This window comes from Balaenoptera borealis (genome assembly GCF_965194805.1).
Source record: "Balaenoptera borealis genome assembly, chromosome: 13".
Classification (NCBI taxonomy): domain Eukaryota; kingdom Metazoa; phylum Chordata; class Mammalia; order Artiodactyla; family Balaenopteridae; genus Balaenoptera; species Balaenoptera borealis.
Window position 1 is genome coordinate 44,879,912 of NC_138870.1, and position 27,984 is coordinate 44,907,895.

The 27,984-nt window shown below is 40.8% G+C and overlaps 1 protein-coding gene and 1 long non-coding RNA gene across 6 annotated transcripts; both read left to right on the plus strand.

The window, feature by feature from the left end:
- The first annotated feature begins 119 nt into the window (after nucleotides 1-119).
- EIF4B (eukaryotic translation initiation factor 4B) lies at nucleotides 120-27,957 on the plus strand. Of its 5 annotated transcripts, none has more exons than XM_082351337.1 (15): nucleotides 120-370; nucleotides 8,540-8,677; nucleotides 9,957-10,165; nucleotides 12,160-12,276; nucleotides 14,157-14,211; nucleotides 14,895-15,029; nucleotides 17,745-17,882; nucleotides 17,985-18,158; nucleotides 21,587-21,815; nucleotides 23,184-23,296; nucleotides 23,889-24,102; nucleotides 24,635-24,690; nucleotides 25,264-25,372; nucleotides 25,644-25,716; nucleotides 25,854-27,957. In XM_082351337.1, exons 1-15 carry the CDS (start codon nucleotides 358-360, stop codon nucleotides 25,932-25,934), a joined length of 1,854 nt encoding a protein of 617 aa, XP_082207463.1. In that variant the 5' UTR covers nucleotides 120-357; the 3' UTR covers nucleotides 25,935-27,957. The 5 variants fall into 5 exon arrangements, with proteins under 5 accessions (XP_082207463.1, XP_082207466.1, XP_082207465.1 ...); XM_082351340.1 differs by having other exon boundaries at nucleotides 157-370; nucleotides 23,184-23,281; XM_082351339.1 differs by having other exon boundaries at nucleotides 212-370; nucleotides 25,857-27,957.
- LOC309609627 lies at nucleotides 377-3,911 on the plus strand. The gene is made up of 2 exons (XR_014233525.1): nucleotides 377-770; nucleotides 987-3,911. It is a non-coding gene; the product is annotated as an uncharacterized lncRNA (long non-coding RNA).
- Nucleotides 27,958-27,984: the final 27 nt, after the last annotated feature.

Consider the following 27,984-nt stretch of genomic DNA (forward strand, 5'->3'; position numbering starts at 1 on the left):
AGAACCTGCAAGCGCGGCCCCGCCCCTTCCGCACCGGCCGGAAGTCTGCGGCTCAGGAGACCCCGCCCCGGGCTCAGACCCTGCCCCTCGTCCGCGCGTAGCCCTACGTAAAGCGTGTGGGGTTTCGCGACAGCCCAGGCCCCACCTCTTTGGCCACATGTCGCGCAGGTCTTCCCGTCGGACGCCGCGCCACCTCCTCGCGCTGCTTTACGAACCTAGAGCAGCGCCGCCCCGCCTCCTGTGTCCCTCCTCGCCTCCCCACCCCCTCCCAGTTTTGCGTCTCCTAGCCCGACGCGCTCGCTATAATCACGTGACTGCCTCATCCGGGTCTTTTGCGTTCTCTCTCCCTCTCCCAACATGGCGGCCTCAGGTGAGTGAGCGGCCGAGCGCGGCCAAGGACCGGGGTCCGAAGCGACTCTCCGACCCTGATCCATTGGTTCTCTGGAGTCGGGGGGTGGGCGGCACCGCTTCCCTTCGGATTTTGGGGCTGCGGCAGGCTGGCGGCTAGGCCATGTGAGGTTATCGCCTCGGGATGTTTGGGGGAGGGGAAGGACACCTTCCCCTCCCCCTCACACTCTTTTCACCCCGTATGCGCGAGGTTGGACTTGGGAGCAATGGTGGACTCTGGCTTGACTTGGAGTGAGGAGGAGACGCAGAAAGAGCCGCGGGAGACGTGAGGCCTTCTCATAGACGTGAAGCACTATGCCCGCGTGAAGGCGTGGAGGAGGAAAAGAGGCGGTTGGCGCGCGGACGGGTGCACACTAGACCAGGTCTCCGAGGCGCGAGGCCTTTGCGGACGGGAGTGGGGGCAGGGAATAAAGGGGGGGGCAGTTAGAACGCGAGCGCGAGTCGGTGGAGGGGCGGGGAAGGCGGCGGTGCGCGTGCGCGGTAGAAGAGACGAGGGTGGTGGAGACGGGCGTTCCTTAAAAGCACGCGCGAGAGCCCAGATGGGAAGGTTTACGCACCTGTGTTGCTTCCTTTTTTAGGTTCTTCCACTTTCTGACCTTCCCCTGTTAGAGTGTGACTCGGCCCTTATATTTTTACAAGGGCAAATGTGTTAGGTTTGGAGGTTGAAGTTACTGGAGTTAGATGGGGATGGGGAACCCGGTGTGGGGCGCCCACGTGTTGGAGGAGAGAAACAGGGTGGAGACCTACATTTCTTCTAGGCTTTTTTCTTATTCAGTCAACACATTTTTACTGAGTGTGAGCTATATACGTGCCAAGCACGATTCTAGGTATTGGAGATACGATGGTGAGCAAGATCTGATTCCTTGACAACTTCCATTTTGATTTTGGTCGAGTTTTGATAGCCCCAGTGGTGGAGTTGGGCGTTTTTTTTTTTTTGGAAGATATTTGCACAAGTGCTTGGGGGTGCTTTTAGAATAATACTAGAATATTAGTGGTTGGAGCTGATTTCTTTTTTAGACTTTGGGAGAGGGAATATCACTGACATGCAAGTCTACTTGCGTTTCTGATGGACTTAGTGAGCTGTGCCAACATTTCGTAGCAGTAATTTTAGTTTGGCAGATATGGTCTCCTTTCGCTGGCATGACCCTGCATTCTACAAAACACTTATTGAACAACTGTTATCTCCGGACACTCATTTCTCACCAAGGATTTCTCGCCTCTGTTACATAGAGATGTATGTCTTTGAGGGAGTTGAGGTGCATTTGAACATAATACCTTTTATTAGTGTAGCGCTTGACGTGGACCTAGCACTTTTATGTATGTTGTCTAATTTGATGTTCTGTGAGATAACATAGGCAGATATTGGTGTCTCCCATCTGAGGAAGATGAAATGATTCGTTCAGGGTCACACTGCATGCTGATGGCAGAGTAAGGTCGAAATCTTTGAAACTTCTCACTCTTCTCCATTATCAACTTGGAACTAACAAGGTTGGCTTCCATGTCACCCTAAGTTTGGGATGCTGCCCAAGAGCTTCATCTGAACTACTTATTTGGCCTGAATTTGCCATCTTGATAGCTTAGTGTCATAATGTAGTGAAAAGCCTGTATTCCCTTTCTCAAAACTTGTGTGGAATTTTTAGAGGTGGAAGACACCATTAACAATCTGTCCTTCATTTTACAGAGTTGAGTGAAATCCAGACTGGTTAAATTGGATGTGCTTAGTGAGGTCTCCTCCTGTTCTTCCACTTTACCTGCCTGGAAGCCCTCATCTCATTTCATTCGGTTCCATGAATCTTTTTAGCTTGTGTAGTATGTGTAAGGGACACTTATGCTAGTATCCAGGCAGAAGGTTGCATCTGACAGTCTGCCCTTGAGAAACTATCAAATTTCTTTCCCCACTTTGAATCCTTTCCCATTGCATTGACTTGGTTGAGTGACCAGTATTCCCAGATGACTGTATTAATGAGTCTGTAAAATTAGTGTATTTTCAGTATACTTCTTGAGGGTGCCTGGTGTCTTGTTGAAAAAACAGATCTTACATTTTTTTGGTGAAAATACATGATAAAACTTCATAGGCCTCTTTTACTGTTAAGTGAGACCCAAAAATTCTTTGCAGTAATACCAGTATCCAGTGTGACCCATTATTGAACTTCAAGAACAGGAGGTGTCCCAGAGCTGACTATTGAATCTACTCTCCTTACCTATGGGGGATCAAATGTATTTGATACGGGTTAACAGTTTTTGAGACTAGACTGCTTTGAGATTGTAAATAGTGTACCTATGCCCACACAAGGCCTTTCTTTTGCATAGCACTTTCCAGAATTATATGTGGCATCTTGATTATTTTTTATGGGGAGAGGATAGTGTCCAGTGGTTGTTTTTATACAATTCTGATCCTTATAGTGAAAAATAGTTTCAGTGGTTGCTATTATATGCTGTTCACGTATTACCTATTTTTATATTCCTTCCTGTATCATGTTTGTTATTCTGGGAGTAAGATACCCAGATTCAGAAGGCCAAGGTTAAAACTCCTTATGAAAATTCAAGTACAAATACAGAGAGAAGTACCAAGGTACAACATCGTATTTCTAAGTAATGTCACTTTTTAAAAAAATGTATATACTTTTATACAGCTTTGAGGTATGTCACATACCATGTATAGCTTGAGATAGGATACCCTACTACATTGTCTTTGTCTCAAAACATCCTAGAATTTGTTTTCCTGATCATGGGGGAAAGAATTAACTTAAGGATTTTGGGGTTTTTTTTTTTTTTAACTGCTTGTTTGTAATTAAGTATGTGTATGTACATTTATAAATGCACACACCAAAGTCAGTTTCTTAGATTTGTAATGGATATTGCTGTGGTCCTAATGGTAGGAAAATGCCCAAAGCAAGAAGTTATTCTTGAATTTTTATAGCTTCTCTCTTACAGAAAAGCTGCAAGTGCTTTGTGTAGTGATCTATCTGCATGATGTTGTATTGGACACGTTATTTTATATATTTTATGTAAGTGATCAAATTGAGTAGTGTGGAGAGGCAAGGAAAAGACAGTGTGGCATTTTCCTCAGATTGTGTCAAGATGAAGAAGTTGGACAAAGAGAGGTCCCATAACAACTGAACATAGAAGTCAAGGTGGTGGAGCTTATTGGTCCTGACTTAGTCTTTATTCTCTACTCTGCTAAACAGCATAGTAAAGGTTGAAGCCTCTCAACATCATGATACTGTACTGCATTGTATGAAACATCTTTTCGTGCTGGGCTCTAATCAGCAGATTAGTTCAGTTCTAGGCACTCTGGTATTTGAGTAGATTGCATTTATACAGTATTGTTTCTTTAAGGAAATATTTGTTGATCGTTAATTAGTTTTTAATTCTGGAGACTGGCAGGATTCACTTCCCAGAAATAAACACCTTGCCCATTCGCAGTCATTTCTCTTCTCCCCTCACCAGCCATTAATCTTACTGGGTTTCTGTATTTACTTATCCTGAACGTTTCATATAAATGGAATCATATAGTGGGTGGACTTTTGTTGCTAGCTTCTTTCACTTAGCATGTTTCAGGGTTCATCCATCCATATTGTAGGATGTATGGATACTCATTCCTTTTTATTGACAAATCCATTGTATGGACATTTACATTTTATTTATCTATTCCTCAGTTGGTGGGCGTTTGGATTGTTTCCAGTTTTTTGCCTATTACGAATAATGCTGTGATTTTGTACGGGTTTTTATGACACTTTCTGACTGACTTAGTCTTTTTTTTTTTTTTTTTAATAAGTTTACTTATTTATTTATTTTTGTCTGCATTGGGTCTTGGTTGCTGTGCGTGGGCTTTCTCTGGTTGCGGTGAGCGGGGGCTACTCTTCGTTGTGGTGCACGGGCTTCTCAACGCAGTGGCTTCTCTTGTTTCGGAGGACGGGCTCTAGGTGCGCAGGCTTCAGTAGTTGTGGCTCGCGGGCTCTAAAGCGCAGGCTCAGTAGTTGTGGCACACGGGCTTAGTTGCCCCGCAGCATGTGGGATCTTCCCGGACCAGGGATCGAACCCATGTCCCCTGCATTGGCAGGCAGATTCTTAACCACTGCGCCACCAGGGAAGCCCTTCTAGTCTGTAGTTGCTAACACATTCAGAAGACTTGATAACCTTGTAAAATAAGTGGGACTTAGTCTGGCAAGATTTAAAATTAAGAAAATTTTTGACAACTCCTCATCTGAATGTTAAGAGCTGTGTGAATTCTCCTTCCTAAATAAGAGATACTAGTTTAAGAAAGGTGGAGAAGTAGGGCTGCATTGTACAGCAAATAAGCTTTATTGGTTAAAGTACTTTAAGGTGTCTTCTGTTTTGTTTAAGGAAAACAGCACTTCCATAGATTTTATCACTCCAATATCTGTCAGTTGGTGCTTTTATTACTAATACAATGGAGTTATAACAGGAAAACATTCTGAGAAAAATAAAGGAAGCGTTTTTACTTGCTACAGCCTGATAGTCCTGAAGACTTGGTTTAATGTAGTCACTTTTCTGCTGATGTGCTTCATATAGGGCTAACGTTTCCTTTTGTTTGTCTACTTATTTATTGATATGAAAATACCACTTAGAGCAGTGGTGCTCAATCATGGGTAGTTTTGTCTCACCCATCCCAGAGGACATTTGGCAATGTCTGGAGGCATTTTTGTCACAGTGGGGTGGGGGGGTTGCTACTGACATCTAAGTCGAGACTGGAGATGCTGTTAAATATCGTACAATGGACGGGACACCCCACCGCCCCCCAACACAGAATTACCCAACCTCAAATGTCAGTGGTGCAGAAATTGAGAAACAAAGAGTTAAGCTGATCAGTTGTAGTATTTATTTTTATATGTCATAACAAAGCTTGTTTTTTTAATTAAGAAGACTGCAATTGTAAGATCTTTTCTTTAACCTAGATGAGTATATAAAGACCTTCACAAGTACCTAGTACTTAGTGAATAAAATACAATCGTAATGAGACAAGCAGGCAATTAGAGGATTTAATAAAATTTCTGGGACATATTTTTTTTTCCTCTTAGTCCATGTGGATTTGGTCTTAAGTAATTGGAATGTGTTTTGTTTATTAGGTGGTTGGTTTAACTTTAACCAATTCACATAAGATTTAAAGAAAATTAAGAGTTGGACCTGCTTAATTTTAAACAGTTCAGTTCAGTTAGTTCAATCATTGTGTCAAGGGATTGATACCCCTAGAACATTAAATGATGCTTTACTTATAAAGAAGAGAACATTGTTGAAATCCTAAACATGAAATGGACCTAGATATTGAAGGAGCAAAGCACAAGGAGAATTTAGATAACATTGTTTCTCGGTTACTGAAATAAAATAGAGTGGAGCAAACACTTAGGTTTATTCATTTTACTTTTTAAAGGCTTGTTCCTTTAAATCTGCTGCTTATATTGTGATTGAGTCAATGCTGCTGCTAGATTTAAAGAAATGGAAGTTAGGGATCTTGTGAAAGAATTTTAGCCTGTCTTTAATTGAAGACTGTCCATCATCCAGCAGTGATTTCTCAGCCAGAAGTTTTTGGAGGGGCCAGTCACAGAATCAGGGGAGAGGGAGATGTATGATTTGAAAAGACATTCTAAAACAGTGCTTTAATATTTTTTTGGTCATAATACTTTATTTATTATTTTGAAATTTCAAATAACATTAAAGGAGAGTGTGAGACTTGTTTGTCAAGAGTCAGGGGGTAAAAGTTGAGAAACTGTGATTTAGAAAATTGATGTAAGCCAGAATCAGACCAAAGGGCAGGTTAATTCCAGACTGTGCTGTTTTGGTATTAGATTCATATATAAAACAAAGGGAAAAGGGATCCCTCAGTCAAACTCTTACTATTCTTATGTTGGACTTGACCTCACTGTATGACTGACCACCAATTCTATTTTTATTTTCTCAGTGACCAGACAGATCATGATACTACGTTAAGCCCCATGAAGGTAAAGATCTCTAGCTAGCATCATACTAGTCCCAGACACTTATTTTTAAATTGGACAACTAAAATAAGCCTATATATTATAAGCGTTCTACCACAGAGGTATGCTTTATGTCTTATTCAAATTAAAATTTCCCCTAGGCCTTTGCATATGAGCTAGGAGCAATATCAGTGCTGTAGGACTTAAACTTTGCATAGCTGCTTTCTTTCAAAGCATAGACTAGATCCAAAATATAACCTGGTGATCATAAGTTATAGTTTTGGAGCAGGGTTAGTGTTAAGTCACTTGAGAGAGACATGGGAACTTCACATTCAAGACCATCTTTTCTCTGTGTAATTACAGCCAAGTTTGTCTGTTTTGCACATTGAGACCATAATCTCAGGGTGCAAAATGAGGTCAAGTCCAACATAAGAATAGTAAGAGTTTGACTGAGGGATCCCTTTTCCCTTTGTTTTATATATGAATTTAATTCATATTGTGTCCAGAATGTTCATAACATTCGTAGCTAGCAGGTCTTTAGTTCCTGAAAATGGTATTTTAAAGGAAAGGCAGGTACCAGGTGAGAGAACAATCTTCATTCAGTTAAGCAAATGGTGCATCGAGTTACAGATTCTTCATCCTCTTGGATGGAAAACTTGTTGAGAATTGGAACATGGAGGAGGAACTCATCATTATAAAAGCCATGAAAATGATCTTTGTTACAGCAGAGCTGCTTGTTTTTTGTCTTAATTATGTCGCAGCTATTCTCAGGGGCCAGTTCTAGAACTTCAGTTAGTCCTTTCAGCTCTTCTGGCATTAGCTGCTGATGGGTGCCATCTCAGAGGTTCTGAGGACTGGAGAGTTAAAGAGCCAAGGTCAGGCCACTAAATGGAGCCATTTAGAGATTCCTATAGATTTCATAACCATGGGAAACATTTAAATTGTTGGTTCTTAGGGATTTCCTATGTTTTCCCTTTAGTATAATATCTCATCTTCATATGCGGTGTTAAGGTAGGGAAGGAGATCTTTTTTTTTTTTTTTTCTAGAGGGCAGAGAAATCGAGCTGTGTATATGAGTCTTACAATTTGAACACTTTCAAATGACAGTGAGTACATTTGCCCTGGTTGTGATAACCTGCCATAGAACTAATAACAAGCTTCTTAGGGGCTGGGGCTCCCATGGGGGAGAGCCCTAGACTTGGTATCCAAAACCTTAGGTTTAATTCTAGCTCTGCCATCTAATATCGCTGTAACTTTAGGATGGTCATTTAACCTCTCTGAGACTTGGTTTCCTTCTCTGTAAATTGATAGTAATGATTCCTTTCTCATGTGGTTATTTAAGGAGTATCAAACAATTCTCCAAAGTGTCATACAGAATATATTATTAGGGATAGGGATTTTGTTTTATTTCTTTGTGTCCCAGGAGCAATAAATGTAGTAACCTGCAAAATCTCAAATGATACACAAGTGAATATAGTAGGAAATAAAAGGTTGTTGCCCCCACCTCAGTTTTACTCCCAGAGTAAGTTTGAAAACCCTTCTAGACCCCTTTCCATCCGTATGCATAATGTATATTTAAACAAGAGAGACTTACATAGGGGCTTCCCTGGTGACTCAGTGGTTAAGAATCCACCTGCCAATGCAGGGGACGCGGGTTCGAGCCCTGGTCCAGGAACATCCCGCATGTCACAGAGCAACTAAGCCCGTGCACCACAACTACTGAGCCTGTGCCCTAGAGCCTGTGCGCCACAACTCCTGAACCCTCATGCCACAACTACTGAAGCCTGCACACCTAGGGCCTGTGCTACGCAAAAAGAGAAACCACTGCAATGAGACGCCCGCGCACTGCAACAAAGAGTAGCCCCTGCTCGCCGCAACTGGAGAAAGCCTGCGCGCAGCAACGAAGACCCAACACAGCCAAAAATAAATAAATTTTTTTAAAAAAAAAAGGGGGACTTACGTAATATGTATTCTGTAACTTTTTGTTTTTCACATCTCAGACTTTCTGTGCCAGTGCATTGTGCTTTCTCCTTAATATCTGCATGGAATTCTTTCACAGAAATGTACCACAATCTAAACCTTTGATGGGCCTTTATTGTTGCTTTCTTTATAAATACATTTAACAATAGTGCATTGTACAGCTCTGTAAATACCCAAGTATTGATGAATAATCTTTCTCTGGCCCTTTTAAAATAGCAAAAAAGAAGAATAAGAAGGGGAAGACTATCTCCCTAACAGACTTCCTGGCTGAGGATGGAGGGACTGGTGGAGGAAGCACCTATGTCCCCAAACCAGTCAGCTGGGCTGATGAAACAGATGACCTAGAAGGAGATGGTAACTTTTCTTAACTTTTCTTTTGTTTTCTGTCACGTTTGGAATTTTCATTACCTTCTAGACAAAATCTGTTCCACAGTAATGGTTCTCACTTGTAATTTGGAAGGAACTTAACTAATTTTGTAGAACCTGCAATCTTATGTTTATGTATTTTGTAGAATCTTAGGTTTAGGCTATAAGAGTTTGTGATAGGGGCTAAAGTGGTGATTCAAGAGAGCTTAGTGCTAATTCTGGCTATTGCAGTAACAGGGTTTTCTCAGGGTACTATCCTTTTAAGCCTTATTTTCTTCATTTGGAAAGTTAAGGACTAGATTATTTCATTTTAGGTCTCAAATTCTGTGATGTCCTCATAAAGTAATATGCAGTATAATCTATATGCTCTTTTATACTCAAGAGTCAAGGAATAATTTGTTCTAAGAGCTATTAGTATGAAGTCAGGGTGTCCCTGGGTAAACAGAACTGGTCTGAGGAAAAGGAATAGGAATAGGAATTATGGTGGGAAAATGCAGAAGAGTCACTGGGGTATCATTTGAATAAGTTCTGTGCCTTCAAGGAATAGCGAGGAACAGGCAGGAGTTATAAAATCATTGGGTATGACATAAGTCTGATCACCCATCATTTTTGTCTAAAAGCTTTAATTGCAAACGGAAGAATACTTTTTCTTTTGTGACCTACTTTTGTAACAAGAAATTTCATCTAGATCATATCTTCCGTAAGTGTTCATACCTGAAGTACAAATTCATGGGCAGTGCTGTATGGACAGTATCTCCTAGTTCCACTAAGATTACCATCCTACTGCACTACCATCTGTGTGACCTTGGGCAAGTTACAAAACCTTCCTGAAATCTTAGTTTCCTTTTCTGTAAAATGGGAAACAAACTCACATAATTATTACAAAGGTAAGTTGGGATATAATGAATATGAAGTACCTGGCACATGGTAACATTCCATAAATAGTGATTGATATTCTCTCATTTCTCTGCTGCATAAGGAATAAGTTATGATTCTGTTAACAAAAGCCTGGGCCTTGAAAGGCCTTGAAATACTTAGAAACAAAGAGACAGTAAATAGTACTGAGTCTTTGCATTGCTATCTGATTCTGACATTTCAGAAGCATTTTGTCTGTAAAGGGTCCTTATTGCTGAACCCCTACCCTTTTTATCTGTTTATTTCCTGATATAGCTTGCTTAATACTGGGCGCTTAGCATATGTCCTCTTATTCTACAGTGACAGTAAGGGAAGTTTCTTATAATTTCTTATGTCTACTTTTCTATCCTAGTTTCAACCACTTGGCATAGTAATGATGATGACGTGTATAGGGCACCTCCAATTGACCGTTCCATCCTGCCCACTGCTCCACGGGCTGCTCGGGAACCCAATATCGACCGGAGCCGTCTTCCCAAATCACCACCCTACACTGCTTTTCTAGGGAACCTGCCCTATGATGTGACAGAAGACTCCATTAAGGAATTCTTTAGAGGATTAAATGTAAGTGTAAAGGTTTTAGGCAATTAACTAGATATGGAGGGTACAGTATGGGTAGTGACTGTCTCTGAATTTCTGTGTTGAGAAAGGTTCTGAGGTTGTGTCTATACTTGGAAGAAACAGGTATGTAATTTAGTGGTGTTTAGGCCCTTTGGCTGAGAATGTTCTCATCCAAAACCAGTCGGACAGTCTTATCAGCAAATTTAATACCTTATTGATATGGAGAGAATCTCTCAAAAATATATATCCCTTCTCTATGAAATTTAAAGGTGACATACCCAGGTAAACGTTGGAAAGTGGAAGAAAGTTTCTCTGAACTCAGCTATTCTGTTATTGACATTCAGGATTATATCAAAATTACATTTTAATTTTTTATATGAATACGTTGAACTGAGCAGATGTGTAGTTTTTATTAACAGAGTCTGTTCACATATAATGGAATTCACAGGCTTGCTTAAAAAGCTTAAGGCAGGATGTTTGAAAACACTGACCTAGAAGTTTCCAGAAAGACGAAAAAGTGAATATGAGGTGCGAAGAATCCTTTTTCTAAACTTTGATGAAAAAATACTTAGGATTTCAAAAATGGAAGAATGAGTAATAATTTCCAATTCTATTGGGTTTTTCTCCAGTCTTTGCTGAAGAGAAGACATTAAAAACTAGTTTTCTTCTAAGAATCTGCTCCCTCTTTCACTTTTTTATTTTGGCTGCGTTGGGTCTTCATTGCGGCATGTGGGCTTCTCTAGCTGTGGGCTCCAGGGTGCTTGGGCTGTCTAGTTGCGGCGCGCAGGCTTATTTGCCCCGCGGTACGTGGGATCTTACTTTCCCAACTGGGAATCAAACCCGCGTCCCCTGAATTGGAAGGTGGATTCTTAACCACTGGACCACCAGGGAAGTCCCTCCCTCATTTGCTTTTTTTTTATTATTAATACAGCAGGTTCTTATTAGTTATCTATTTTATACATATTAGTGTATATATGTCAATCCTCCTTCACTTTTGCTATGTTGGTTGACTTCTTTACTAGATCCTGTTCTCTGCAATGGGCCATCAACTTCTGTAGCTGGCTTTTCTTGTGTGATTATTTTTGATCACAACTTACAAATTTTACTCTCTGTTTAATTATATAGTATATCTAGAAGTATGGCCTGTTTTCGATTCCTCTCTGGTAGCCTCTTTCTTCTGTAGAGTGTTGAATAATCTCTGGCCTGTTCAGGCTTTTCACCTTTATGCTCTAGAATTGGTCTGTAGCTACTTCCCTTTTATTTTATTCCCTTTTTATTTTGTTCCTTTTCCTGCTCTCCTCATAAGTTGAGTTAAACTAGAATTTAAAAGCGACTGTGACAAAATCTATATCTCAGGAGCCCAGAATAAAGTATCAAATCAGTGATGGAAAAGATAGCTTGAATATATGCAAAATATTGGAGAAATGAAGAAATAAGTAAAAAGAGTAAGAAAACAGACATAAAAAGTGAAAAGTACAATTCAGTGGTTTACCATCTCAGAATTCGGCAGAAGGGGTAAGTATGGTGCGGATTTACAATCCAGTGTTTGATTCAGCCAAGCTATTAATATATGAAGACAGTAAATAATGTTTCTCAGGTAAGTCAGCTTGCCAAAAAATATACTGCCCAGAAAATTTTTTGGCAGAAACTGTGTCAAATTTCTGAGAGACAAAAATTGGAAATAAACTAATTGTGGAACACAGGCAGTTCCTCTTAACTGAAAAACAACTAAAAACTAGAAACGTTACACTGAACTCCTTAGTTTCTTAAAGGTTAAATTCATATTGTTCAAATTGAAAAGGTTTAACAGGGTATATACGATGAAGTCTCTCTTGTATCCCTCTGTACCAGTTTTTCTCCTGGAGACAGCCAGGTTCTTGGGTATTCTTCAGAGAAATTCACTGCATACACAATGGTATAAAAAAAAAAAAAGAGGAAGAAGACAAATGAACAAGAGCATTTAATTAGGAAATATTTTTTGTTTCTTTCCTCCTTAGATCAGTGCAGTGCGTTTACCACGTGAACCCAGCAATCCTGAGAGGTTGAAAGGTTTTGGTTACGCTGAGTTTGAGGACCTGGATTCCTTGCTCAGTGCCCTGAGCCTCAATGAAGAGGTAAATAAACTAAGAGTGGGGGTTGAGGGCTGGGAGCTAACAGCTCTTGTGTTTATCAAACTGATAGTTTTTAGGCCGGGTCAGTAGCTATTTCGAAGATTCCCATAATACCTACAAAGAAAAGCCTGGATTATTTATCAATATACCGGTTAACATTCAACATCTAGCACGTCACACCTCCCTTCTGCAAGTTCAGCAGGGCCTAGTAATTCAGGAACATGTTTAGGTGGGAAATTGTGAAGAAATCCACCACGAAGTCCTTAATAAAATCTCACGTTAGTTCACTCACAGCTTTGCCTCAGCTTCGTGGCTTTGCTTTTTCAAAATAATACGACCAGATGAAGGCAAATAGAAATATCATGTTATTTTAGTATTTAAAGGCATTACCTCATTTTCAGGGAAGTAATTTTTTATTTTTAAGAGGGCTCAGAAACATTTCTCACTAAGATGTCATTTGTAATACTTGCTCCTGGGAATCTGTTACAGGAGAATGACAGTAAACATTCAGTCCTGCTTTGTAACATTGCCCATAGATGTTTTTTAATCCAGACACTAGAGGTTCAGTGGGGAGAGGAGATTTAGCTGTTAATACATGAGGGGGGATGGAGATTAAATCTAATTGAAATACAGTTATTTAAGTGATTGGTGCCATGTAGGGATTCTTAGGCTAGCCAGAGCAGGATATTGAAACATTTAGTTACTTGTTAGTGATGGAAGTTTCTAATCCAAGAACTGCTTTTTTATCTCTAGTGAGTGACTTTAGAAATCAAACTGATTATATATCGAAAGAAAAAAAAGGCTGTTTTTTTCTCTTTTAATTCCAGAAACCTCTCATTGTTCGTTGAGAAGGCAATTTCCAATGCCATTTGTGCCATAATTCTATGGTCCATGTCTGCCATTGGACGTGATTGAAAGCAACTGCTCTTAAAATATTTTTCCTATCTCATAACTTGAGTACCACCATGATAATCTGAAGCAGATGTCAAATAGGAATAAAATTCATGTATTTAGTTAAATATGTGGAAAGCAAAAGTTGTTTGAAAGTTTTTCTTAGGTCATTTTAGGTTTTATTAACATTACTAGTTTTTAACTCTCAGTCTGAATAAGAAAAAGAATACCATACAATTGTTATTATCTGAAGTTTGCTGAATTGACTGTTAAATAAGATGTTGTCATGGTCCAGACTTAAGAGTTAGTTTGTATTTAGAGATATCATCGTAGTGGTATTTAATATAATTCCAGGTGTTCTTAACTAAATTTCATTGTTACCCTTCTTCAACTGTAGATTCTACTATGAAATGAGAAAAATATCATCAGTAGAATTAATTGGGTTCAAAGTATATAAATAGTGATGTGGGAAAGGGAAATCAGAGGGTATCCTGGAGGAACTGATTTATCCTAAGGTAATACTGAGTGAAAGAACTTGAGATTATAAACAGAGACCATGCTTTATGCAACTTTGCTGGTGCATAGTAAGGACTCTATAAATGTTTGAATGCATAATTGCTCTGGACCCAAATAATACCTTTTATTTAGCTAGTTGTCTAGAAAATGTTTTTAATTTATTACATGTGACAAATTGCCTGTGATAGTTAAAAAGTTAAATCTATTCTGTGAGGTTTGACTTTATAAAAATAGTAAGATAATTGACCTAACATTCATTTAAGCCCAACTTAAATGTTAATTCTAAGGGGTTATTTTATATTCAAGTCTTTATAAAGGATTCTTTAGCCAACAGATTGTAGTGTTGGCTAGATTACAGTGTTTTTCCTTTATCTTCCTTCCCCCAGTGCTTCTGCTATGCCCAGACGTTCAAGGTCACTCATGGGATTTGTGCATAATGGGGCAAAAGGTTGGTTAATATGGTCCTATGCTCTCAGTCTCTAGGTAACAGGAGAATTCGAGTGGACGTTGCTGATCAAGCACAGGATAAAGGTAGGAAAGATGATTGAATGTTTTGTTTTGTCATGGTCCTGGGAAGACAAAGCAGAGGTGCCCTTCCCCAGTAACTTGTAGTAGAGGCAAATAGTGGGGGCCACCTTAACCTTGAGCAGTAGTTCTTGACTGAGGATGGTTTTGCTTCACAGGGGATATTTGTCAACGTTGGGAGACATTTGGGTTGTCACAACTGTGGGGAGGGCTCCTAACGTCTAATAGTATCCAGGGACTATCCTATAATGCGTTTGACAGCCGCCCCAACAAAGAATTGTCTAGCCCAAAATGTTGGTAGTGTTGAGACTGAGAAACCCTGATTGACCTAGATGAACATTAAATATATACTAAATAGATTACGTACCTAGCAGCACACTGGACACAAGAGGAGCCTGATTCATGTATATTTCAGGGGGTTCCTGGCGTATCTTTAAAAAATTTTAAGATGCCTATACAGAAGGTGAGACAGGTAAGCATTAAAGCAGTAGGAATAAATGTGAGGAAGGGAGTCACTTGGTTGAGTTGGAGAGTACACTTATGGGGCCTGGGGCGACTTCGTGATGACGCTGTGGTGTAAGCAAGAAGTACAGTATGTGGGGGCAGGAGGGGGCCTCTGTGCATATGAGAAATATCTGGCAAAAGTTTTTGTGAGCTAACCTGTGTTTTTTCATTTTATATATCTGTAGACAGGGATGATCGTTCTTTTGGCCGAGATAGAAATCGGGATTCTGACAAAACAGATACAGACTGGAGGGCCCGTCCTGCTACAGACAGCTTTGATGACTACCCACCTAGAAGAGGTGACGATAGCTTTGGAGACAGTAAGTTCATTTTTATCTAGTTAGTTTCTTGTGTATTCTGGGGGGTTGTTTTGTAATAGGACAAATGTGTTAATGTAGATGATCACAATAGCAGATAAAGGGGAGGGTAGCAGTAGATGCAGAAAAAAAATTTAAGATGCCTTTTAAAATAACAGAAATTTCATTACCTTCAAAAATACTAAATGTCTGCCACGTGCCAGATACTTTTGTAAGCTCAGGATACAGCAGTGAACAAAACAGACAAAAATACTGTCTTTGTTGGACATTATTTATACCAGGGGAGAGAAACAATATGCAAATAAAATGTAATTTAGAGAAGGGGAGTAGAGAATGTCATGGGGTAGGAGATGGGATAAATTACAACTTTTACACACACCACCTAAATCCAATAAAAGCTTTGTAAAACGTTTGTGGAGAAAATGATACAACTTTATTGAAATACATGAAGAAAGACTCAACACTGTCATTTCTTTTTTTAATGTAAAGAACCTACTGTTGAGTAAAGAAATGACTAAGTAGTGGTTTGTCTATATAATGGAATACTTGATAGCATAACATACATGTGACGACAAGGATAAAATTCAAGACCTGTTTTGTTTGGCTACGCCAAGCCTCTTGTGGGGTCTTAGTGTCGTCCCCCTGTCCGTCTGCGTCCCCCCCGCCCCGGTCCAGGGATCAAACCCGTACCCCCGCACTGGAAGCGCGGAGTCTTAACCTCTGGACTACCAGGGAAGTCCCTTAATTTTTAAAATTTAAACTACCTGCAGATGAATGTTCACGTAGACAAAATGATGTCCTTTGCAAAATGAAACCATTGTTTTAAAAGGAAGCTGTCATAAAACTAAGATATTTCTTAGGCCTACTCACAAACTCAAAATGTCTTTTAAGTTTTTTTGTTCTGTTTTTTAATTGGTTCATGTTTAGACATTGAGGAGTTTTTTTTTTTTTTTTTTTTCCATATAAAAATCTGGGTTTCTGACGTGTCACCTGAAGCTAAATAGCATGCAACGATTTTAATATTATAAACAACAATCCAAAGAACCTTCTTGTATTTATATCTGTATAATGTGTCCGGTTACTTGCTCAGGTTAAATTCCTAGAAATTAAATTGCTGGCCCAGAGGGTATACATGTTTTTTAAATCTTTTAGTACATAGTTCCAAAACAATTTTCAAGACCTTTGAACTATTTTTAACTCAGCAGGGTAGGAATTGACTTATTGTGCTAAACTTCACCAATACAAGATGTATCATTTATTTTAACCTTTCCATTTGGGCAGTAGAAAACAATGTCCCGTTTTAGTTTCTGTTACTTAAGCAGTAACAGATAGTTACCCAGTTGTCATATGTTACATATATTTTTCTCATTTTGTTTGCCTCTCAGATTTGTGGTATGTGTATTGTTTTTCTATGCTAAACTTTTTGTTTGTTTGCCGGGCCACGTGGCTTGCGGCATCTTACTTGCCCTATCAGGGATGGAACCCATGCCCCCTGCAGTGGAAGCACGAAGTCGTAACCACTGGACTGCCAGGGAATTCCCTCCATGTTAAACTTTTTAGGTAGTCTTTGGTTCTTTGGTATCAGGCATGAAAGATTCCAACTACATTTTCTTGTGCTTTGTGCTTACATTTTTAGTATTCAGATCTTTAATCCTGGAAGTTCATTATGGGATATAAAGGAGTCCCACCCCCCCACCCCCCCCCACTTGTGGGGATACATTCCAAGAACCCCCCTGGTTGCCTGAAACCTCGGATATTACTGAACCCTATGTTTTATGCTATGTTTTTTCCTATACATAACAGTATACTGTAATAAAAGTTACATGAATGTGATCTCTCTCTCTCTCTCAAAATATCTTACTGTACTGTACTGTACAGCGTGGATATGCTGGACAAAGGGATGATTCACGTCCCGGGCAGGTTGGAGGGAGATGGCACGAGATTTCATCATGCTACTCAGAACAGCACGCAATTTAAAACTTACGAATTGTGTATTTCTGGAATTTTTCATTTAAAATTTTTGGACTGTGGTTGACCACAGGTAACTGAAACTTCAAAAAGTGAAACCAGGGCTTCCCTGGTGGCACAGTGGTTGAGAGTCTGCCTGCCAATGCAGGGGACACGGATTCGAGCCCTGGTCTGGGAAGATCCCACATGCCGCGGAGCAACGAGGCCCGTGAGCCACAACTACTGAGCCTGCGTGTCTGGAGCCTGTGCTCTGCAACAAGAGAGGCCGCGAGAGTGAGAGGCGCGCGCACCGCGATGAAGAGTGGCCCCCGCTTGCTGCAACTAGAGAAAGCCCTCGCACAGAAACGAAGACCCAACACAGCCATACATACATACATACATACATACATACATACATACATACATAAAATATATATATATATATATATATATATATATATGAAACCACACATAAGGCAGTACCACTGTATAGAGATTTTTCTCCCCCCTAACTCCCTCCTAAATTGTTAGCCTGGCAACATTTATTGAATTAGTGGAGAACTTTTTAAAATAAATACCAAGGAAACTTTAATTCAATACAAATTCTTCTACCTTGGATATAATGCAATTGTTTTTTTTTGTTCTTTAATAAAAACAGACACAGCAGTGAATATGAAGTCATGGAAGCAAACTGACTAATGGGCTATGTTTGTTTTTATCAGTAGGTGTCAAAGAAAAAGGAATGACGTTACCTGTCTCTTTCCTCTCTAGAGTTTCGAGATCGTTATGATTCGGACCGATATCGTGATGGGTATCGGGACAGTTACCGTGATGGACCACGCCGGGACATGGATCGATACGGGGGCCGAGATCGCTATGATGACCGAGGCAGCAGAGACTATGATAGAGGTCGTTGTAAAACACAATTAAGTTAAATTGCTTTCTTTTAAGAACTCCTTTCTTGCCTTCTCCCCTCCAGTGTGATGATCACAATTTGGGATATGTTTACAGGCTATGATTCCAGGATAGGCAGTGGCAGAAGAGCATTTGGTAGTGGGTACCGTAGGGATGACGACTTCAGAGGAGGTGGGGACCGCTATGAAGACAGATATGACAGACGAGATGACCGGTCATGGAGCTCCAGAGATGATTACTCTCGGGATGATTATAGGCGTGATGATAGAGGTAATCATTTGCTTTTGCTTACTTAATGGGGCGTTACCACTAGAGTAACTGGTTGGAAATTTTTCAGTTATGTTTCAAACCCCTTAAGTGGGCACAGATAGAACCTACACATAGTAAAGGTTGCATCGGAACATAATGGAAAGAGCATTAGGTAAAAATGGACATAATGGAAATGAAGTCTAGTTCTAACCTGTTTTAGCATATAGATTTTTTCAGTTAAAATTTAATTGAATAAACAAAGGAAAAAGCATTTGCCAGACATTCTTATAGTATGATCTCACTTAAAATAGGCTGTTTTAGCCCCATTTTTCAAGTGAAGGAATGAGACTCAAACATGGTCTCATAGCCAGTAATTGGTTGGCACTGTGCGTTAAAAACCAGGTGTTGCTTATTTCAATGCCGTTGATACCAAATAGTTGATACTCATTAATTAATGGTGAGATGTCAGTGTACCTATTCTAAAATTATGCCCCTGATATTATATCATTTATATAAAACATATATTGTGTTACAACTCTGACCTCTCAAAAAGTATTATAAAAGGCCACTATTTGTTGTTCTGACTTGAGTGATGCCATTTTATGTATGTATTTATTTATTGGCTGCAACGGGTATTCGTTGCTGCGCACGGGCTTTCTCTAGTTGCGTCGAGCGGGGGTTACTCTTCCTTGTGGTGGGCTGGCTTCTCATTGCAGTGGCTTCTCTTGTTGCGGAGCACGGGCTCTAGGCTCGCGGGCTTCAGTACTTGTGGTGCACGGGCTCAGTTGCTCCGTGGCGTGTGGGATCTTCCCAGACCAGGGCTTGAACCCGTGTCCCCTGCATTGGCAGGCGAATTCTTAACCACTGCGCCATCAGGGAAGCCCAAGTGATGTCATTTTAAAAGTAAGGTATCTGGGAGTTCACTGGTGGCCTAGTGGTTGGGATTCTGGGCTTTCATTGTCGTGGCCTGGGTTCAATCCCTGGTTGGGGAACTGAGATTCCCCAAGGCACACAGTGTGGCCAAAAATAAAATAAATAAAAGTAAGGTATTTGGCCCCAGAATTTTTCTCTGTAATTATGTTTAGACAGCAAACCTGGTGTTTTAATATCCCTGTCTTAGCCCAAGTGCTTTATTATATCCAGCATCTCCTATAATCCCCTGAGGAAGATAGACCTAGATAACTAATAAAACACCGTGAGGTGGCACAAGTCATCAGAGCCATATTGAAATTGTGTGGTAAAGTCTTTATTCCTCCCTCAAACAAAAAAGTTGTAACGTTTCCAGTTTTTTAAACAAAAGTTTTAAAATTTATTCTTTTTTTTTTTTTTTTTTTTTTGATTTATTTTTGGCTGTGTTGGGTCTTCGTTGCTGCACACGGGCTTTCTCCAGTTGCGGCGAGTGGGGGCTACTCTGTTGTGGTGCGCGGGCTTCTCATTGCAGTGGCTTCTCTTGTTGCGGAGCACGGGCTCTAGGCGCACGGGCTTCAGTAGTTGTGGCTCTCAGGCTCTAGAGCACAGGCTCAGAAATTGTGGCTCACGGGCCCAGCTGCTCTGCGGCACGTGGGATCTTCCCAGACCAGGGCTCGAACCCGTGTCCCCTGCATTGGCAGGCAGATTCTCAACCTCTGCGCCACCAGGGAAGCCCGGCAGGTGGGTTCTTAACCACTGTGCCACCAGGGAAGTCCCTAAAATTTATTCTTAAAAGCATTGCTGATACCTGTTTCCTCTGTTTCCATGCAAGAAACCTGGAAGTAATAGCTAACATTTATTGAGCATTTATGCTGCACCAACAATGAACTGAGTGCTCATACAGGTATTATTTAAGTATTCTATGTGGTAGATACACAGTTATCATCTTCCCTTCATTTGTGAGAAAACTAGAGGCTCAGATGTAGTCTTCATTGACTACTGACCTTTGCCTCTCATGCCATTTCTTGCCTCCCCCAATGGCTGTACACCTGATTTCCAGCCCCCCTTCCCCCCTGATGATCAAACCCCCCATTCCTTCTAAGATCTGTGCCCCCTTGTCCTCAGGGTCACTGCCACTATCTCTGTTCAGATTTCATTGCTATGCCCACGTTACTAACATTTCCCTGCCTCACTCCATTTTCACATTGGTCCAAGTAGTCTTTCTGGAACAATATCTAATTAGGTTATTCTCCTCCTTCTAAAACCCTGTCTTGTCTCTTCATGGCCTGAAAGATATCCCTTTGTACCTCTGACATACAAGGGCCTTCACTGCTCTGCCTCTTCAGTGTTGTCTCCATCCCTTCCACAAAAACTGCCCAGCCATCATATTCCAGACGTTAGCATGGTATCTGAAATATAGGTGTTCCAATTACTTGTTGAGTAGGTAAACGAAATTACCAAAGGAAGAAGAAGACATTGTGTACCATAGTGGGAGGAGCAGTGGAGTTGCTTCAGTAACATGGATTTCATTCTTTGGTCCACCAGGTGTTAGCTGTGTGACTTCAATGAGTTCCTCTTTCTGACCCCAGTTGTACCCTATTCACATAGGAAATGGCCCCTTCACAGAGTTATACAGATGAAAAATGTATCTTGGAAGTTATATAAACTACCAACTTAAAACCCTTGTAGAAAATTTAAATCCTGCTAAACAATACCCTCTTTGTTTGCAGATACATAGATATGTAGTAAAAGACCAAAGACACACGTAAGAATGATAGATACCAAATTCAGCATAGTAGTTATGAGAAGACAGCACAGCACTAAGCATGTTATCGGGAGGCTTCAGTGGTTTTTGTGGTGTCAGCTGGTTGATGTACACAGGCTTTCTTTATATCTTCTATATATTTTGTGTCTGAAATACTTAGGATAAACACTGATTTTGAGAAATACAATATCCTTGAAGCACTTAGGTTTATCTTGAAATATTCTGACAGCTTGGATCCAGGAAGAAGTCAGACTCCCTTAACAGTTTATATTCTAATGTTCGGTGTTGCATGCTTTGCCCTATGAATCACCATCAAATTTATATTATACACAGAGATAAGAATATAAGAACTAGAGCCTTCCGCATCATACTGTTACAAGTTTGTCTTAACCTACTGAAGCAATCCATCTTCCAGACCACATTTTTTAACAAGATACTTTTCATCCAATATGTTATCATAGTCAAAAAATTTCCCCCAGATAATAGTAATCATGATAAATGCTTAATTTACCATTGAAATTTTTACTGTTTTTAATCTTTCCCTCAGTCTGGTACTGCATCATGGATGTGGTAGTGGAAAGATTAATTGGACTTGGTTCTTTGGGCCACCCATTTTTTAATGATCTCCCTTTTTACCTTTGCTGGATTGGCTAGGCCACTCACTAATCTGAATCCCAAATAGCATTTCGTAAGAGTTATGTCTGGAAATCTGGCTTTCAGCCATCGGCTTCTGATGATTTTCAAAAACTATTACTTAGAGTTTCATTTAACTTAGGTCCCCCCCAAAGACCCAAACTGAACCTAAAGCCTCGGAGTACTCCTAAGGAAGATGATTCCTCTGCTAGCACATCCCAGTCCAGTCGAGCAGCCTCTATCTTTGGAGGGGCAAAGCCTGTTGACACAGCTGCTAGAGAACGAGAAGTAGAAGAGCGGCTACAGAAGGAACAGGAGAAACTGCAGCGTCAGCTGGATGAGCCAAAACTAGAACGACGGCCTCGGGAGAGGTGAGGTGGTCTTGTATTACGGATTTCACATCCATGAATCCAGTGATTCTTTTTTTTTTTAATCCTGAATCTTTATTTTAACATTTATTTATTTTATTTATTTGGCTGTGCAGGCTCTTAGTTGCGGCACACAAACTCTTATTCATGGCATGTGGGATCGAATTCCCTGACCAGAGATGGAACCTGGGCCCCCTGCATTGGGATTGCAGAGTCTTAGCCATTGGACCACCAGGGAAGTCCCCAATCCAGTGATTCTTAATGGGGGCTTACATCCCCAGGGGGCACTTAGGAAATTCATGTGGGTGTTACTGGTTGTCACTTATCATTAGTGCGTGTGGGGTGGGGCTGCTAGGTGGTCTGCAGCGTGTGGGAAAGTTTCTTTACCCAATGAAGAGTTGTTGTTTATCCCTCATGATTTTCAAAAGGCCTCCTGGGCCCTGGTGGTACTTTAATACAAGAGTCTGCAAATTGTGGCCTGTACCTGTTTTTATAAATAAAGTTTATCTGGCCCTTTAAGAAAAAATTTGCCAAACGCTGCTTTATTGTATAGAGTAAAACACCATAATGAGGTGAATGGATTTACCCCTTTTCAAGTTATTAGGGATGGAGTAGACAAAATGTTTTCACTGATACTAAGTGTAGGCTGTAAATTATTTTCCAGTTACTTTTATTTGTGTGTATGTTGGTTATATTATCTGTTATTTCAGGATAGTGTAAAGGAATGTTTATTATTAAAAAGATGGCATGACATCCAATAGGGTAGACACCTCCTATAATACGCTGAAAAGCTAGGCCTGGTTTTGAGCAATTTGCGGAATTGTGTTACCACTAAGGGAGGGCAGAGTCGTAGATTATGTAGGGGAATGTTCTTAACCCTAACTGACACTTGCTGAGGCACTTGTTTCCCTGCTGTCCAAAAGTAGAGCATTCCTACGGAACCTCTTATAAGCCAAAATGGTGTAAAGTGAAGAAGCAGTTATTTTAGGGCACATCTTGCTAACAGGTAACAGCTTGCTGCAAAACAATCGCTGAATGCTATTTTCGCTTTTCATCTTTTTTTTGTAAAAGCAGAAATCCTCTTTGGATTTCTTTCGGTTAGCAGCAGCATATATGGATCTTTCTGTAAAAGTGAAGTGGCATAAAGGAAACTTCGGAAAAGCAGGGGATACCTGTATTTAGAACCAAAGAATGTTAATGTCTGCCGCTTTCAAACGGTTTGAGCAAAAGAGACAGGTGCGTGCACCCACACATAAATAAAGCCAGCAGGATAAAATATTAATAAGCGATAGTTCCTGAGGGGTCGGCATGGGTCCAGGGTGGCCTTCACTGAGCTGGACGTGATGTATTTTGTAAATCTCTTTTATACAGACACCCAAGCTGGCGAAGTGAAGAAACTCAGGAACGGGAACGATCGAGGACAGGAAGTGAGTCATCACAAACGGGGACCTCAGCCACATCTGGCAGAAGTAAGTCAGACCAGGGTGGGTATCTCATTATTGCCCTTTTCCATAACCTATCCATAACCAAATTATGCAGAGATTTTGGAGTATTAGCATGGATTGATCTGACTTTCACATCTGCTTTGAAAAGTCTGAGAAATGTGTACCAGAAGAGACTTTTGTTATGGGTGTGTGTGCACATGTGCGTTGAGCCTCTATGTGGAAGTTGATCAGTGGTTCCTCGAGTTTACAATTTCATTGTAGGTCCCCTTCACACACATATATGTATCCTTCTCCAAGTACCAACGTTCTAACACGGAGAATACAGAAAGTTTATAACCCTAAAGTAAAGAATTCTCATTCCTAAGAGAGGTCAGACAGCTATCCTTGGAGTGTCATTATTTTTCCTATTTCTCTTGCATCAGTAAAACATTTTCACCAGAGGACATTTGGAAACCAGTTTGGGGATAATTTTATCTATTGGGAATCAAATTCAGGTCTGTATTTAAGAATAATGATGGAAAGCAGTAAACTCGGATGTGGACCGTTTGCCACTCTGTTGAGGTCTTAATAGATTGTTGTCCAATAAGCCCTTTTTTCCTGATGCTCTGACCTTCCCATTCTGACTTCACAGATGCACGAAGGAGAGAGAGTGAGAAGTCTCTAGAAAATGAAACACCCAATAAAGAGGAAGACTGTCAGTCTCCAACTTCTAAGCCTCCCAAACCTGAACAGCCTCTAAAGGTAATGCCAGCCCCTCCACCAAAGGAGAATGCTTGGGTGAAGCGAAGTTCTAACCCTCCTGCTCGATCTCAGAGCTCAGACACAGAGCAGCAGTCCCCTACAAGGTGAGTCAGCTTGGAAACATAGCAGTTGGTTGGCTATAGACTCTTCAGTGCTGTGCTATCATGGTGGAAGGTGCCCTGTGGGGTACTGGCCTTATGGCATCTGATAAGTTCTGCCATTTTTGCTGTCATAGTTCAAATTCTGTGGTGTGCCGGTGGTTCAGTTTTCTGGAGTTTTGATAGCTGGTTAACATCACTTCGGTGACTCAATCTGCACACACTATAAATCGGAACCCACCAATGCCACATTCTGGCAGTGCGGCCTTGGGGGTCACGTCACTTCCCTAAGTTTTAGGATTCTCATTTGTAAAGTAGAGGGATAAGATTAACCTAGCATGACTACGATGATTCTAAAGGACATGACATTTGGTCAAGTTCACATAATTGTTTTCATTGTTGCTTTCCCATATTTTAATGTTTCACAGCATTAAGTATGTATTTTTGGTTCTCTGTAAAACTTCACTTGAAGTGGAAGTTTCTTATCTGTTCCTTCCCTAAGATAGCTGATGGATGTGATTACATGTTTTCCTTCTAGTGGTGGAGGGAAAGTAGTTCCAGCTCAACCATCTGAGGAAGGACCAGTAAGGAAAGGTAAGGCCAAGAGGGGAACAGGTTATTCGCCCAGATAGAGGCCTAAATAAAAAAGTCCCCATAGAGGAGTCACAAAATACTGAATATCATTGTATTTTGCACCCATTTTTTTGTGTTGAAGGTTCTTTGATTGTCTGCCTTTTCTTGCCAGTAGAGGGCAGGAGTGGCCTCTTTGGAGAAAACATAGAGCCCTGCCCTTTCCTGGTAGAACATTTCTTTGAAAGGGAAAAAAAAAGAATCGGAAGGAAATTGACATGCTCAGTCCAGATTAGAAATGTTGCCATCTGCAAGGCCAAGGTCACTACACAGCATCATAGTCCTTATTTCCACTTTGCTTTTTATGATGGCATAACCCCACGGTGGAATTTTTTAGTGGATCTTGTTTGCGGTGTGTGTGTGTGACTGTGTCTGATAATAGAAGGGAAGAAGGGCTTAGGAAGGAAATCTGGATTGGGGGTAGTTTTTATTTCCCTCAGTACATATGGGCACACTTCTCTTCAGCTTAAGGGAAACCTGGGAGAGGGAGAGTGTTTATTTTACTGACTTCCATTTATTTTTGTGTCTCCACTCAAGCAGATGACAATAAAGTAGATGGGGTGAGTGCCCCAAAAGGCCAAAGTGGAAATTCCAGCCGTGGTCCAGGAGATGGAGGGAACAAAGACCACTGGAAGGAGTCAGATAGGTACGTGTGTTCCCTCCTCATTTGTAATCTTTGATCTGATGCTAGATACCTGTGTCTTTGTATGAGGAAGTTCTTGGTTCTCCAAGCCTTGCCAGATCTCCCACTGTGAACCCATTAAAGTCAACCAATATAGTCAGTTACAATTCTGAGAATCTAGATTACAAAATGTCCAGATAGCCAGAAGTGTTGATTGGAGGTGCCTATTCAGTACCTCAGAACTGCTTGTGAGTGTTGGGAGAGTCCTCTCCTAAAGTTGTTCATGTCTCTGCAGGAAAGATGGCAAAAAGGATCAAGACTCCAGATCTGCACCTGAGCCAAAGAAAGCTGAAGAAAGTCCAGCCTCTGTGAGTGTCAAAGACTTGCTTGCCCTCAACTTCTTGTAGCTTACTTTTGCCATTGAAATCCTGTACGTTTGGGGCTGCAAACAGGGTGGTTGGAAATAGACATTGCTGCTTGTTCTTACCGATCTTGTCTATTACAGAAGTTCAGTTCTGCAAGCAAGTATGCTGCTCTTGCCGTTGATGGTGAAGATGAAAATGAGGGAGAAGATTACACCGAATAGACCTCTGCATTCTGTGCTTTTCTCCTAGTCTCTCACCACCCTGGAACATTCGAGAGCAAATCACACCTCTATCCAGACAAGACAAAATAAAACTCACCATCTCCTGGAGACCTTTCTTAACTTTTTTTTTTTAAAAAAAGAAACGAAATGAAATTCTTTTGCATGCTGCTGCAGCCTTTAAAATATTGAACTAACTGGAGAATCACCAATGTAGCCAGAGAGAGACATACAGCTTTTAATGCTGTAAGTTTAAAGTTGTGGTGCATTTTTATGACACGTGCAGTTGCCTGTGTGATTAGTGCCTAGGGGCCTCCGTTTAGCAAGATGGCAGTGATAGTGATGCAGTGTCTGGAATCTAGTTGGGCAGTAGGCAGGTATGAGGAAGAGTGTGAGGTTTCTACCTTTAATTCTTATCCTGTTGTGGCATACATGAATTCGCAAACAGTATCTGAATAAATTCTCCATTCTTGGCAAGGTAGGTTTAGTCTCTGATGTTGTTTTAGTCTCCAGGAGGCTGCCAGCCCCACCTCTTATTTAATTCTGAGTTACTGGGGCCAGCCTAAGGGGGAGTTCCTTCATTTGTGCCCCCCAGGGGGGTAGGTGGGAGTGAGTCTACAGGCCACTGAAGAATAGGACTGTTTGGTGACCAAAGTAAATGGGGAAATCGTGGTTTGAAAAGAAGCTTGGGGATTTGATGAATTATTTTGCACCAGTAACAGGGAAAATGGTATGACCTCCAATAAACACATAATCGTTTACCTCCTGGAGCAGGAAGCACTTAGGGGTTGTGGGAATTCCCAGGTCTTTTATGTGTCCTGGTTTCACCCTTTCTTAAACACTATCCCTTCTGAAAGTTCAAATATATCCACATTCTGTTGAAATCTTAAAGCTTTAAAAATTTAGACTCTTGTCATCGTCTTATGTTCCTCATGCTACTCTTTCCTGTTAACCTTCCCACAGGCAGCTTCTACTTAAGTCACATACTTGACTTCCTAAGCATTCTCTAGAGCCCCTGGGAGCTGTCCAGTGAGGAATCATCACTGCTTTTTCTCAAGCAAATCTTGGCTCCTTCATGTTTTGACACTCCTTCCCTCCAGCCATTCGTGCTCCTGCTGCTTTGACCCCTTTTACACCTCAGAAAACTTTAGAATTACCAGTCTTAGGTGGTGAGCGAGGGTGGTTAAATTGGGAGCCTTTCTTACAACCTTAATTGGGGTTTGAGGGGCTTTTTAAAAAACAAAAGTTTCCTTCTCTCCAAGTGAAATCCCACACCAATGTTTGGATTTATAATGTGGCTGAGACCAATGTGTGGTTTCTTTGGTTCTGTTTTTTTAGCATCCCCTTGAGAGAATAAATGATAATGGAGAAGAACAATTTCACAAGGTCCTGGCTTCTCTTGCAACACAGTAGCTTTACTTGCCTGCTTTTATGTGCACCTTGGTACTGTCAGCTCAACAGATGGTGTCCTTACAGGCAATATTGGTACCTGCAGAGAAAAGATATCTTGGCCTCTTCTCGCATCAGTCCTAGGTTAGACCCTTTACAGCCGTGCAGGGGTGTTGGTTTATGAGTGCTGCAGCAGTGAGCATAATGAATCATTTACCCAGTGGACATAAAAGACATACCAAGTGAAGTAACTTTAAATAATGGGCTTGGAGTGGGTAGTAGCTAGGAAGTGGCTTTTAGAGATACCCAAGGTTGAGAGGGTATTTTTTTTTAACCATTTGCTATAGATGATGAAAAAGTAGGGTTTGCCCTCTTCATGTCTGCTCCTTCCAAATAGATGTGTCCAAAAACGCTGTTTTTTTTTCCCCCATTCCTCTACCCTGCCACCCTGTTAAAACAAACAGGGATTTATGACCCGCTCCTCAATACATGTAAAATTTGTACAAAAATATCTTCTATGAAAATGATTTGTAATCTGTAGACTTAATACCTGGGAGATGTCTTGAGATGTAAAATCCCATCCTTTAGGTTGTGGGGTTTTTTGTTTTCTCCAAATAAATCTGATCTTTAAAGTTCACTTTAATGCTTAAGTGTGTTGGCGTGC